Source organism: Nicotiana tabacum, chromosome 19, assembly GCF_000715075.1.
Source record: "Nicotiana tabacum cultivar K326 chromosome 19, ASM71507v2, whole genome shotgun sequence".
NCBI lineage: Eukaryota > Viridiplantae > Streptophyta > Magnoliopsida > Solanales > Solanaceae > Nicotiana > Nicotiana tabacum.
This window is the reverse complement of record NC_134098.1, coordinates 117,992,864-118,006,181: the sequence shown is the minus strand read 5'-3', so window position 1 is coordinate 118,006,181 and position 13,318 is coordinate 117,992,864. Positions and strand designations below refer to the sequence as shown.

Below are 13,318 nucleotides of genomic sequence, written 5' to 3'. Positions count from 1 at the left end.
TGAATTGTACTAACACCACTTAACTTTAATAAACCAATAAACTGAATTCAACACAATCTGAAGTACAAAGAATGAAAACCTAAGACCAAAAGCATAAACTATATTCACAAAAAAAGGGTGTACACAGAAAGAAGCATACAAGTGCATGTCTATTCTCTACCGCACAACAAAATTTAAATAGTTATTTTCCTTTGAATAAACTCTTTACTAGTCCTTCCATCCAAACTCAATGGCTCGTGTCTCCCACAGTGCAGAGAGCTTACGCTCTTCTATCAGTGCAGCTTGAGCCTTCTCCCTACCTCCCTCACATGTATCTATCCCTATGTTGCACTTCTCTGATTCTTTTTGATAGTGTGAAGATGCTCTTTTGGCGCTCATAATTAGAACCTTGGTGCGATCCAGAACGTCATTAGTAACATTCTTCTGCAAGTTAAGCTCCTCTGACAGTAAAGTTGCAATATCCTTCTTCATCTCTTCATTCATTTGAGGATCGTCTTTACCACAGTCTGCATCCACAACAAACAAAATAATGCAAAGATTTGAAAACCAAGTTAAACCACTCCTTAACTTTTTCAGGGACTAAATGAAGCAGTGAACTAACCTGCCAATGAGCTGTTTAAGATGTCTGCAAAACAACACATAATAGGAGATGAGAATCAGCAGGAAAGAGGGGGAAAACAATTACAGAGAATATCAAGGATGTCAATTCGGACAAATGTATTTCCGACAGTTATGCTGTTTTTCCAACATCAAACAGCAAGAGAAAAGCGGAACTACTGAATAAAGATATACCTTAACATTTTCTTCTACCAGTTAAATAGAAGGCTATAAGATTCAAATACCTTGCACGTTGATTTAGAATTAAAACTGTAGCATAGTATTAAATATTTGAAGCATAAGATATATTGATTTAAGCATCATCACTTATATGTAAACAATCCTCCTCCTCTTCAAAAGTAGAGTACCTCTACTCTTAGTTGATTTTGAAGGCATTCAGTCTCTCCAATCAGGCCAAGGGAATAAATCATTTCAGCAAACTCTTGGAACTACTCTTTCTTGAACCCTCTCTTGTACTGCATTTTGCTGATGTAAATTTATCAAAAAGCTCTCATTTTTAAAGAAGCTTGACTGGCATAAAGAATTTCTCTCATGTGCCAGCAACATGCAATAGTTCCTCTTTCAGTACACTAATTCTCATATGAACCTTGAATTAGAAATTTCACTTATAGTGCCTTTCGCTAACATTTTGTTTAAAACTTGAGATCTGCACCGGTTCTCAACAAATCAATTTCCCAGAAGACATAACTTAAGATCAACTGCCTGAACTCCTGGTTACGAATTTGGAAGTATAACTATACACAGCATTTGGTTTTATACAAGGACGATATAGTCTTTGAATATATAGCACAATTCACTCCTTCAACTTACTTCTGTCATGATTATTCTCTTGCCACACTCAAATAGGAACATATGGTACCTCCAAGGTTTCAAGTCACAGAAATTACTTCTAACATCTAGTTTTAGTTTATTCTCCACCTTATATAAGTGGTAACAACTAACAAGCGAGGTCATATAAATTTGAGGATTCGACCAGTTTTTTCAGTTCAATAGAAAAATGAATCATTAACTCACCAAATTTGATGACAAGCCAACCCCATGAAAGCATCTACATTACCTTATCAAAAAGAAAGAAAAAATTCCCAAGAAGGCTTAAGAGTTTCCGTTTAAAGAATCAATTCACGTCCCCAGAGAATTCCACATGTATTTCACAAAACTGAATCAAACGAGTGCAAACATAGATTAAAGGCATAGCAGGTACAAGCGAAGGCGTTAAACAATATCATATCACTTAAGCAGCATTTCAACTTTAATTAAATGAACTGGTGAATGCTACATGCTTCAATATATAATCAGGCATTATGTTTAGTCATTAGGATCAAATTAGGCAACATATAAGTACACAACCTATACTTTTTTTGGTCCATTAACAAGCATTTGGTAGATAAGCAAGACTTAGCATCCAAAGAAAGATGTGAACTGACCTAAAGGCAGGGAGAGCATGGATTCCTCCTCACAATCACAGAAACACGGAGGACATGAACCCACAGCCTTAGAAGAGGGGCGCAATCTTGGCGGTCTGACCATGTAAACAACCAGAAACAAACCCACCAGAACCATAACAAATCTCACTGTCCCCCTACCAGAGGACCTCTGGTCTGATGGGTAAGCCATAAAAAGTGCCCCTAAAACAACAGTAGAAGTTCCAAAAACCCAACTTGTCAGGGAAATAGAAACAAACAAATAGGACAAACCAAATCTTTTTACTTTCAAAATGAAATTACAAGAAGACAACAAAAGAACAAATCTGAAAAACCCAATTTCACATCTCATCCAAAAAACTACATTTTTTCATACCTGGGTCAAAAGAGATAAAAACTTTATTACGTTATCTTTAACTCAAACTCAATCATTTGAGCAAGTCTGAACAAAAACCCACTTTAACAAAATGGATATATAAATGCCTTGTGAACCACCAAATGGAAAAGACTTTATAAAGCACAAAGTGATTGTAGTGAGTAGTAAGCTCAATATTCTATGAGACAGAGAGGCTTATCAAAAACCAAATGTCCGCTGAGGTGTTTTGAGTTATTATTAGGGAAAGTAAAAGTGACTCAGATCCCAAAAAGGAGAGAAACGAAATTTATGGGGTTCCTTGCAGATGCAACATTACTAGAACAGTTGTGTAGAGAGAAAATCGGAGACATTATGTAGTGAAGAAGAAGTCCATGCTTTTTAATGAAAGTAGTAAAGCTAGTATTTGATCATGATTCAAACACTAGAATAGGTGTATTAGAAGTAATCACATTTGAATTAAAGTTAATCAAAACCGGGAAATGTGGTTGTGGGGAAGCTAGAGTAGTTATATTATTGAATGGACCTATTACAGTTTATGATTTTGCTTCGCCCATTTTTTAAGTCATACTTCCTCCGTTTCAATTTATGTGAACACATTTAACTGGGTACTTAGTTTAAAAAAAAAAAATTTAAAATTATAGTGTAAAATGAGACACATATATTTTGTGTGACTATAAATCATTGCATAAAGTTAAATTATTTTCAAATAAGGAAAGCGGTCATTCTTTTTTGCACGAATTAAAAAGAAAATAGGTTCGAAACAGAAGCAATATCATTATTCACTCACCCTAAACTTTTTGGCCCCCTCCCGCCTACTCCCCTCCCAAAACCCTGCATGTGTGCGCGCACACATATATAACACTACAGATTATTCAATGGATTGTTACATAAATAGCCGTCAGATTCAATGTTTATATTTTCTAATCGGTATATATAAATTATATATTAATTAAACACTACTATGCATATATTATACATCTGACGGTTATTTTTAGTTTAAGAGATTAGGTAGATAACTATTTGGGATAATTCTTCTTATTTTTTCAATTTGATTTGAAATTTGAAAAGGCAAATTAGACCTCTACAAGCGGACTATAGAATATGGGCCAAGCCACTTGAACAATTGACTACATGCGATTATGTAATAGCCCGTTACTTTATTATTTATCCTCTACATGCATTTAATGATACGATGTGCCAAAGTATGACTTGGACTTGTTAAAATTTTCACATATGTATGTTGGAGGTGTGAGAGAGATGTTGGATGGGTGCTTGAGCCTGAATTGAGTATGGTTGAGATGGTGTGGATGTTAGAAGAAAGATAGTAAGGTAGCACAGAAATATACAAACTATTTAATATTATGTATTGACAATTTTAAAAAAGAAAAAGAAACTTAAGAAAACCTCTTTTCTTTTAACAAATTTTGCTTAGTTATCGTTGAATTTATAATATCCAACACCAAACCATTATGGTGGAAGGGGATTTTTGTCCCATTAGGAACTTGAGGAATAGTGTAAGTATACTATATTTTTGGAGGGTACTATGTCGAATTCACCTTTAATTAAATGGCATTAAGAGAGCAACAAATAAAAAGACCAGAAATCAAATAATGAGGGTTCAAGCAGGTAAAATGAAATAATAGTGACAAGTGACAGAGAGAAAGGGAAAAGGAGTTGAAAGACAATATTATTTCAAAGGATACCACAAGCCAAAAGTAAGTTAAAAGTATCAAAATTAAGCAAAATAGAAAAAATATTAAATAAACAGACGTGCTAAAAGACTTGTTTTGGTTCCTGGAGACTGGCCAGTGACCACCTGATACGAATGTAATCACAGCTAACGTTCACATAATATATTACCCAAAATACAATTTTAAATCCAAGCAAACAAGTTTAAAAGAGGAAAAAAGAAGAAAATCTCTCAAGTAAAGCAGGTGTGAAAAGACGAAACCTCTCAAGTCTCAATTTAAAATAATTCAGTGGAATCATATGGCAATTAAATATTAAACAGTCAAGAAAGAGAAGAAAATGAAGCATTCCAACTTTGACTCCTTGTGTCGTAGTAGGTAGTCTGTTTCCTCCACTCTATAGATAGTGAAATAATATAATCATAGTACTGCTAGCAAAAGGATAATAAAGAACGACTAATTAATATCAGGAAAAGCATCACGTTACTTATTTTCACGAGGATGATGATCGATATCCCACATGCCTCAGACAATTAGTATTGCTATTCGAAGCTTCAACTTTCCTTTCTGGTCACAGTCCCACACGGTTTAAGGTATCTAAAATAAAAATTTATTGCCATGCATTTCTTGTTCTACTTAAAATAGGCAAATTATTGATCTGTTAGCCATAATATAATACAACAACCAAAAAAAAAAAAGAATCCATATTTTTTATCATCCCATGTGCCTCATACAAGGTTTTGCTATTTTTACGTCTCACATCAGCTGAAGCTTCAATTTTCCATTCAGGTCACACTCTCTATGAGAAGTCAAATTATGTTTTCCCAGCTTTTCTTGATCCTGCTACTCTCCATCTGCTGTAGAATGAGTTATGTAGTGGCCGCAGCTAATTCCAGCAAATGTCTTCAGGATCAGAAGGTGTTGCTGCTGCAGTTCAAAAATAATCTTACTTATGATTCTGAAGTATCCACCAAGCTGGTTAAGTGGAATCAGAGGATTGACTGCTGTCAATGGCAGGGCATCACCTGCAATGATGCAGGGCAAGTTATTGGTCTTGACCTTAGCTATGAATCGTTCTCCGGCAGTATCAACCAGTTAGCAAATCTTAAGTTTCTCTCTGTTATCCGTCTTGATGTGAACAATTTATCTGCTCCAATTCCAGACTTCTTTTTAGACTTCTCCAATCTAACTGTCTTGAGTCTATATTCCTGCAACTTGATAGGAGAAGTGCCTCAGAAGATATTCCAGGTATCAACTCTGCAGACTATTAACTTATCACAAAATGAACTTTGGGGTTCTTTACCTGAATTTCCTTCAAATGGATCTCTACACACTCTGGATCTGAGCTATACAGGATTCTCAGGAAGTATTCCCACGTCCATCGAGAACCTTACGATGTTGTCGCATGTTGACCTTAGGTTATGTAATTTTACAGGTTCAATTCCATCTTCTATGGAAAATCTAACCCAGCTTTCTTATCTGGATTTCAACTGGAATAGCTTCACCGGTTCTTTTCCAACTTTTAAGCTGTCCAAGAACCTCACCTATATAACTGCTGCTGGGAATAATTTGACAGGAATATCATCGGACTGGGAAGGCCATGAGAATCTTGAGTATCTTGACTTGAGTAATAATTCACTTTCTGGGCTCATTCCATCATCGTTCTTTCACCTACCCTCACTTGTGAGTTTATATCTGGCCAACAACAAATTTTCTGGGCAAATAACTGAATTACAAAATGTAACTTCTCCACTAGTAACTCTTGACTTGAGTGCCAACAAATTGGAAGGGCCAATACCTGAGTTTTTCTTTGAGCTACACGATCTCGGAACTCTTGCACTTTCATCCAACAATTTCAGTGGAACTGTGCACTTGAAGAAGTTTACAAAGCTCAATAACCTTGGAAGCCTTGATCTATCCCACAACAGCTTATCAATTGACACAAATATAAGTGAATCAGACTTTGCCTTGCTCCCCCAGCTTGGTGGTTTATTCTTGGTGTCGTGCCACCTGCAGAATATCTCCTTCCTCAAGAACCAATCCAGCTTGCAGATGCTAGATCTCTCAAGCAGCCAACTTACTGGTGAAATACCAAACTGGTTGTGGGAAATCAATGATGGAAATCTACGTTTTCTGAATCTTTCTGGCAATCAATTCACGCATTTTCAAGAGCCTTATAGATTTGGCATTCTAGATTTCCTTGATCTGCATTCAAATATGCTCACTGGAAATATTCCACTACCACCAATAGCAGCTAAATACGTGGACTTCTCCAACAATAACTTTGCTACTTTGATGCCGCCTGACTTTGGCAATTATCTTGAAATTGCTTGGTTCTTCTCAATTGCAAACAACAAAGTTATTGGCAATATCCCTTCTTCAATCTGCAAGGACAGCTATCTTGAAGTACTTGATTTGTCTAACAATAGATTGAATGGCACAATACCACCATGTTTGGCAGAAACGAGCAGCACACTGAAAGTATTGAACCTGGGAAAAAACAAACTTGCAGGAAATATACCTCGAAATATTTCTCATAATTGTCAGTTACGAAGCCTTGATCTCAGTCAGAATCTCTTATCAGGTCAGCTTCCTCGTTCTTTGTCCAACTGCACAAATCTAAAGCTAATGAATCTGGGAAACAACAAGATCAGGGATACCTTCCCCTGCTGGTTGAGGAACTTATCCAATTTGCACGTACTTGCATTACGCTTCAATCGTTTCCATGGGAACATTGATTGCTCTGGAATGAGTTCCAACTGGACAGCTCTTCAAATCATTGACCTAGCTTCCAATAATTTAAGGGGCATTCTATCCCGAAATTCATTCTTGGAGCTAAATGCAATGACTGCTGATCCAGCTATAGCCCATTCACGCTTTGATCACTTGCATTTTGAGTCTGTATCTGTTAGGCCAATTTACTATCAGGATACAGTCGGTCTTTTTCTTAAAGGACAAAACATGACATTGGCAAAGATCCCCGTCTTCTTCACCTCCATTGATTTTTCAAGTAACAATTTTGTGGGGGACATATCAGAGACAGTTGGAGATCTCAAATCACTTTATCTTCTCAATATTTCACACAACAATCTCACAGGTCAAATCTCTCCAGCATTTGGAAATCTGAAGCAATTGGGATCACTGGACCTGTCATTCAACAAGTTAGATGGAAATATCCCAGAAAAGCTTGCTAGCCTCACATTTCTTTCCTTCTTAAATTTATCATATAATGAACTGGTTGGAGTGATACCACGAAGTACCCAATTTGATACCTTTGCGGAAAGTTTCAGAGGAAACAAGGGGCTATGCGGGTTTCAGCTGAATAGAACTTGCAAAAATATTTCAGCAGTAGCACCTTCAGAGCCAGAATTTGAGGAGGAGAATTTAATTTCAAGGACGGAGATTTATGTAAGCATTATGTTAGGATTTGCTGTTGGCATTGGGATCATCTTTCTACCACTTTTGTTCTCTAAAAGATGGAACCAGTCGTACAACAAACTAGTTGACAGATGGATTTTAAGGATATTTGAGCAACGAGATCATGATGGGATAACGAGTAAGAGCATTAGCGAACCATCTTGGAAGAAGACGGAAATCAACAGGTAGTCATTAGGTTCACGAAATGATTGCAGAGAAAGGTTTATGTTTCTTATTCTATTGGACTCTGTATGGCAAGATAACAGTTTTGAGCTGAAGTCCTTCCTATTTTTTTGAAGCAATTGCAGTCCTTTTTTGCCAGAATAAAGAAACAGTCCTTGTACATTCCTCCATCTTGTAATACTTCAGTATATAATTGTTTCCACTGTGAGTTATCAGTGTTTCGTAATTGCTGGTCCATTCATTTTGATTGCTACTTATTAGATAGCAAAGTAGTTTGTCAACCCATAAGATAAAAGTTTAAATTTAAAAAGACGCAATCTTGCTTTCTACTTTGTAATTGTAGGAAACATCAGTGCATAGTCATAACGAACCTGATAACTACTATACTGACTTAATCAAAGTAAAACCGGCACCAGCACGTTCTTCCCCTGAAAGTGAATGATTTGTAGAAAAATCCATCTAAATAAACAGTTTAAAACTTTTATTGCAGCAAGTAGAGAAAGAATGTCCTAATGGATATTCATGTAACGCTCTCAAAAAGTAAATCAAAGCATAGCATTGTCAGAAGCCAAAAAAGAAAATAATATTACCTCAGGTCAACTTCGAAGAAGCATTTCCACAACCACCTGCTCAGCACTAGGCAGGTGAGAGTTGTATTTATGCTACAAGAGTTAGAATTGAGCTTTTAGAATATGGTCTCATTATTAGTAGGAGTATTTTTCTCTTTACTTAATATCCAGGTCAAGTCAAACTGGGTTGGCATTGTTGGATCTATCGAACAACCAAATCAGAGGTGAAATACCAAGCTGGATATGGGAACTTTTCACAGAGAGAGCCATTCAGTGAATCTATCTCATAATCAATTCTCACATTTACAAGCACCCTTTAGAGTTGGCTTTCTAAATTCCTTTGATATTCATGCAAACCTGCTTACCGGTGAAGTCCCATTACCATCACCTACAGCACTATATGTGGACTTGTCTAGCAATAAATTTGATGGTTTTATCTCACCTGATTTCAGCAATCACCTCTCAAATGCCTTCTTCAATATGCAGTGCGACCTATCTTGAAGTACTTGACTTGTCCAGCAATAGTTTGAGCGGCAGTATACCATCATGCTTAGCTAAACAAAGCCTGACAGTACTGAACCTTGGAGGAAACAATCTCAGAAGTAATATGCCTGGAAACTTTTCAGAGGAGTGTCGCTTGGAGACAATAGATCTAAGCCATAATCTCTTGGAAGGGAAGATTTCTCGGTCTTTATCCAATTGCAGCAATCTAAAGGTGTTAAAAGTGGGGAGCAACAAGATAAGTGATTCCTTTTCCTGTTGGTTGAGAAGGTTGTCAAATCTCCATGTACTTGTGTTACGCTTCAATAATTTCAATGGCAACATTGATTGCTCTGGAGTCAATTATACCTGGCCTGCTCTCCAAATCATTGACCTAGCTTCCAATAATTTTAGTGGCATTCTGCCAAGAAATTTATTCTTGGAGCTGGAAGCTATGAAGATTGACTCAGCGATATCACGAGTTGATCACCTGTATGCTGCCAATAGAGTTTTTTGGAGATGATTCAAGCGCACAAGTAGAGATTTACTATCAGGATACAGTCACTCTTACTCTTAAGGGACAAGAAATGTCCGTGCCAAAGATTTGGTTTACCTTCAACTCAATTGACTTTTCGAACAATAGTTTTGTTGGAGGAATCCCTGAGACAGTCGGAGAACTTAAATCTCTTTATCTTCTAAACTTATCGCACAATGCTCTCACTGGCCAAATCCCACCTGCAATTGGAAATTTGAAGCAATTGGGGTCGCTAGACCTTTCATTCAATAAGTTAAGGCACGTCCCAGAGAAGCTCTGAGGCATCCCACATCTTTCATTCTTAAATTTATCATACAATGAACTTGTTGGAATGATGAATTCAAACCTTTGATGATAAATCATTCATGGGAAACAAGGGCGGCTTCCCAATGAACAAAGCTTGCAATATATAAGGACAGAGAAGAAGCATCTGTGCAGCCAGCATCTGAAGACGAGCAAATGTTTAATAAGGCCGACATCTATGTACCCGCTGCATTAGGTATGACAATCATATTTCTACCACTCTTGGTTTCAAAAGGACGGAGAGAAGGTTACAACAAGTTGGTTAATGGACTAATTTTCCGCGTATTTAGCAAGGTTGATGTAAAGAAAAGACGCACTACTAGCATTAGCGAACTATATTGGAAGAAGAAAGCAGGGAAATCTCACACCCAAATTCCAAGTTCAAGAAAATGATTAAAGGCTTTCAGGTCGTTTTATATCATACAATATCTCATTACATGTAGCTGAATGGACGCATTTCCATTGGCCGCTACGGCGACCATGGAATGCCTGACTATTTCATTCCCAATTAGATTAATTGCAAGTGAACATTGCTTCCCCGTTATTTATAGTAGTACTTTTTGTTTGTTGCTGGCTAGATCAGTAAATTCTTGATAAAAAACGATAGTATATAAAACCTATAAAGCAGCTTTTCAGAAAAGTGCAATGTGCTAATTGAAATGCATCATAGTTATCGCGAAGCATGTCATTTATCTTAAGCTGGCAAGGGCATTCTTTCGTTACCAGAAAGTTGTGCTCAGGCATTTCGACAGACGTCTGGTGAGCACAGGTGACAAAAATTTCCACTCATACTTGTCAGGTCCATGTTAAGTGAATTCATGATCCAAAGAAGTCCTTTATAGTAATAGATCACAATTCACAGAGAATTTAGATTCTGGGAATAAGAATCCAACCCAAAATGTTACTCCATTTTCTTTATTGGAATAAGGAGTTGAGCTGCGGTTCAATAAGTGAAAAAAGTACGTAGTAAAGCATTCTATTAATGAGACAAGTGAATTTAAGATATCTAACATTTTGGATACTAAATTGAAAGCTAAACCTACATTTTTGTCATACACCTTAGGGGAAAAAATTAAAATATTTACATGCAAAACGACTTTATTTTTTAACTTTGTGATAAACTTAGTATTTTTGAATGGTTCCGAGAATTAATACACGCCTTAAACCTAATAAATGATTCCAGGTTACTATTTGGTGTCACTAGAGTATCAGATTGAATTAAGATCTTGAAACAAAATTTAGTAGCATACTTGATACCAAAGAGAGAGACATAACAAAAGGAAAAAGAAAAAGACAAAAAAAGAGAGACTTTTAGTTAAAAATCTTATTGTTTATATAAGTATAATATACTAATCAGTAGAGATATCCAACACCTTCCTTAATTAATTTTCTTACACATTAAGAGGACTAGAGTATTATATAATAGTATTCTCTTCATCTGAATCTTCTGCAAAGCAATCCATGTAAGGATATAAATCACAAAGTTCCAGCGAATTAACAATTGGGCCATAAGCTCTACGTTTCTGATCCTCTATCATGTCAAGGGATAATCCCCATTCCCTAAGTTTCTTATCGTTGTGATGAAATGCTAGGCTGTATTCTCCTCTCTGCCCTAATTGCAGGACTTGAAATTCACAAGTTTTCATCCTATTAAGATCCTCAAATTGCTCAATAGTCCACTCGAACCATTTCATTAGGAAGATGCGACTGCTCAGTCCATGTGTAACAATTATGATGTTGGTATCTTGAGATGTATCGTCACAAAACTTCTTCATCTCTATGTCCCTCCTTAAGCATTCCACAAAACCTGCACATTATTGTATGAGTTCAAAATTTTAAGCATTGGTGCCAACTTGTTAGAAAGTATAATTACAAGTAAATATTCATGATAAATCACAATTGGTAACCTGATAAAAAATAAAAATTATGTATTAGGTTAAAGTACAAATTGATACCATAAAAAATCATTAAACTACCCGTGTATATAATTTAGGCTCTTTTTGCATTTATACCACCTCCTTATTTCATTTCCTAGCATATGAGATTAGTAGCATTTCTCTTTTTTTTCTTTTTTTTTTTTTGGGAGGTGGCAGGGGACAGTGGAGGAGAAGACCTTGTGAGCTTGCAAACCGTAGAAAAGTCCAAAACAGATTATTATTTTCTTCACTAGTCAAATCAAGTTCAAGTTTACTGAATAATCCATTCCAAATGAATGCTCAAGGTATCATATACTCCCTCAAGAAAGATTAAATGAAAAAAGACAGCACTCCAAAGTCCAAACGCATAACAACAATAATTACAATCACCCTGGTCTAAACAATTGTTCTACTTTTCGTTCACAATTTAAATTAAATACACGTTGACCATCTTTTGACATGTATTCTTTTGCCATTTCCCTGTTAAGAAAGTGGAAACTACATCATCTTTTTCGAATACTTACCAAATATTTATATTTCATTAAAACATATCTAGTATGGTCCAATTTGGTTCTAAAATTGATTAAAACAGAACTTACTTGATATGCGGTCATAAACTTCAGCCCCAGTTTCACCTCCAGGAACTCTATAATAAAACCTCCCGTACTTCACTCGTTCCTCTTTAACCTTTGCAATACTTGCAGGATCGTGATAGTTACCAAAACTCAATTCTCTGAGCCTGTACTCTTCCTTCACTCCCATCAATTTCCTCTTTGGAAACGATTGGCCCATCTCTCTCAACGTTCTTCTCGTGCGCTCTGCAGGGGAAACATAGAAAAAAACTTTCCAATTGTTAGATTCAACAGCATTTTCAGAAGTGATCAGTTTCTTGATGAGGGATCCAGTTTGCTTGGCCTGCTCAATCCCTTTTTGTGTCAGTTCAATTTTGTGATTTGGGGTTGTTCCGTAAAGGTTAATGTCAGCATTTGCTAAACACTCGCCGTGGCGGACTAGGATTATGCGTTTGGGAAAATGGTTGCTGGTGGTGGTGTGGGTAGTGCCATTGGTTAGCATTTTACCCAGAGACATTATATTAGAACAGATACAAGGGGAATAAGTACAAAGTCTAGTAATGAATTCTATATATTGTTTGTTTGTGTTATTTTGGATGATCATGTAGGAAGTTCAGGTTGTATATATATTGGTTTTTGGTATAGGTTGAAAGTGATGGCAAGCTATAACTTGGACTGAGCATCGGAGACTTAGAAAACGTATAATTCAATATTGCTCGACGCTGTAAAAATTATTTGAACGAGTTACTTATAAGAGAATAGTATGTAAATTTCTACTATTATCAAACAGTTGAAGATATGTGTTTTACTCGTAAATAGTTCCTACAAAAGATAACTAATTACCCCTAGATATACTTTACGTCCAATAAAACAAAGTTAATATCGAACAATACCTTGCGAATAAGAACTAAAATTAACATTCTCTTAATGAATACCCTGCCTAAATATTCTCAGAAGTCTGATCAACTACTTACGTAACATTCCAAGAACTTCCCACATGTTGGCATCCTTTGTCCTTTTCCTCTTTAATTTTGTGTTAAACTTCCTCTTTCTTTAGCGGAAGACTAAGAACCTGTTAAAAGGGACTAGACAATATATATTGATTTACGTGTCCTGCAGAATCATCAACGGCAAATTTTTGTAATAAAGTTACTCTCACTTAAACATTCAAGTTACATCTTTAAAGTTATTATTTGAGAAAACTGAAGGCAATTTCTCTTCCATCAATCAGGCAGGCCAC

General features: G+C 36.2%; 3 protein-coding genes across 4 annotated transcripts; 1 reads left to right on the top strand and 2 right to left on the bottom strand.

Moving 5' to 3' along the window:
• LOC107820340 (uncharacterized) lies at nucleotides 1–2,911 on the bottom strand. The gene is made up of 4 exons (XM_016646605.2): nucleotides 2,416–2,911; nucleotides 2,043–2,243; nucleotides 602–625; nucleotides 1–506 (listed from the first exon to the last, which is right to left on the bottom strand). Exons 2-4 carry the CDS (start codon nucleotides 2,230–2,232, stop codon nucleotides 208–210), a joined length of 513 nt encoding a protein of 170 aa, XP_016502091.1. The 5' UTR covers nucleotides 2,233–2,243; nucleotides 2,416–2,911; the 3' UTR covers nucleotides 1–207.
• Nucleotides 2,912–4,554: 1,643 nt separating this feature from the next.
• Nucleotides 4,555–7,929, top strand: LOC107820341 (receptor-like protein 54). 2 transcript variants are annotated; one of them, XM_016646606.2, is made up of 2 exons: nucleotides 4,555–4,696; nucleotides 4,893–7,929. In XM_016646606.2, exon 2 carries the CDS (start codon nucleotides 4,905–4,907, stop codon nucleotides 7,707–7,709), a length of 2,805 nt encoding a protein of 934 aa, XP_016502092.2. In that variant the 5' UTR covers nucleotides 4,555–4,696; nucleotides 4,893–4,904; the 3' UTR covers nucleotides 7,710–7,929. The 2 variants fall into 2 exon arrangements, with proteins under 2 accessions (XP_016502092.2, XP_075094586.1); XM_075238485.1 differs by lacking the exon at nucleotides 4,555–4,696 and having other exon boundaries at nucleotides 4,747–6,687; nucleotides 7,201–7,929.
• Nucleotides 7,930–10,899: 2,970 nt separating this feature from the next.
• On the bottom strand, nucleotides 10,900–12,776 carry LOC107820342 (phosphoglycerate mutase-like protein AT74H). The gene is made up of 2 exons (XM_016646607.2): nucleotides 12,106–12,776; nucleotides 10,900–11,397 (listed from the first exon to the last, which is right to left on the bottom strand). Exons 1-2 carry the CDS (start codon nucleotides 12,680–12,682, stop codon nucleotides 11,006–11,008), a joined length of 969 nt encoding a protein of 322 aa, XP_016502093.1. The 5' UTR covers nucleotides 12,683–12,776; the 3' UTR covers nucleotides 10,900–11,005.
• Between the last annotated feature and the right edge of the window lie 542 nt (nucleotides 12,777–13,318).

What these genes read in the sequence shown, in the direction of transcription:
- LOC107820340 (XM_016646605.2), bottom strand. Translation starts at nt 2,232, where the DNA reads ATGGCTTACCCATCAGACCAGAGGTCCTCTGGTAGGGGGACAGTGAGA. An exon ending in CATGCTCTCCCTGCCTTTAG is followed by an intron (nt 626 to 2,042) that starts GTCAGTTCACAT and finishes GTTGTTTTGCAG; the next exon opens with ACATCTTAAACAGCTCATTG. An exon ending in CTTAAACAGCTCATTGGCAG is followed by an intron (nt 507 to 601) that starts GTTAGTTCACTG and finishes TTGTGGATGCAG; the next exon opens with ACTGTGGTAAAGACGATCCT.
- LOC107820341 (XM_016646606.2), top strand. Translation starts at nt 4,905, where the DNA reads ATGAGAAGTCAAATTATGTTTTCCCAGCTTTTCTTGATCCTGCTACTC.
- LOC107820342 (XM_016646607.2), bottom strand. Translation starts at nt 12,682, where the DNA reads ATGATCATCCAAAATAACACAAACAAACAATATATAGAATTCATTACT. An exon ending in AGTTTATGACCGCATATCAA is followed by an intron (nt 11,398 to 12,105) that starts GTAAGTTCTGTT and finishes AATAATGTGCAG; the next exon opens with GTTTTGTGGAATGCTTAAGG.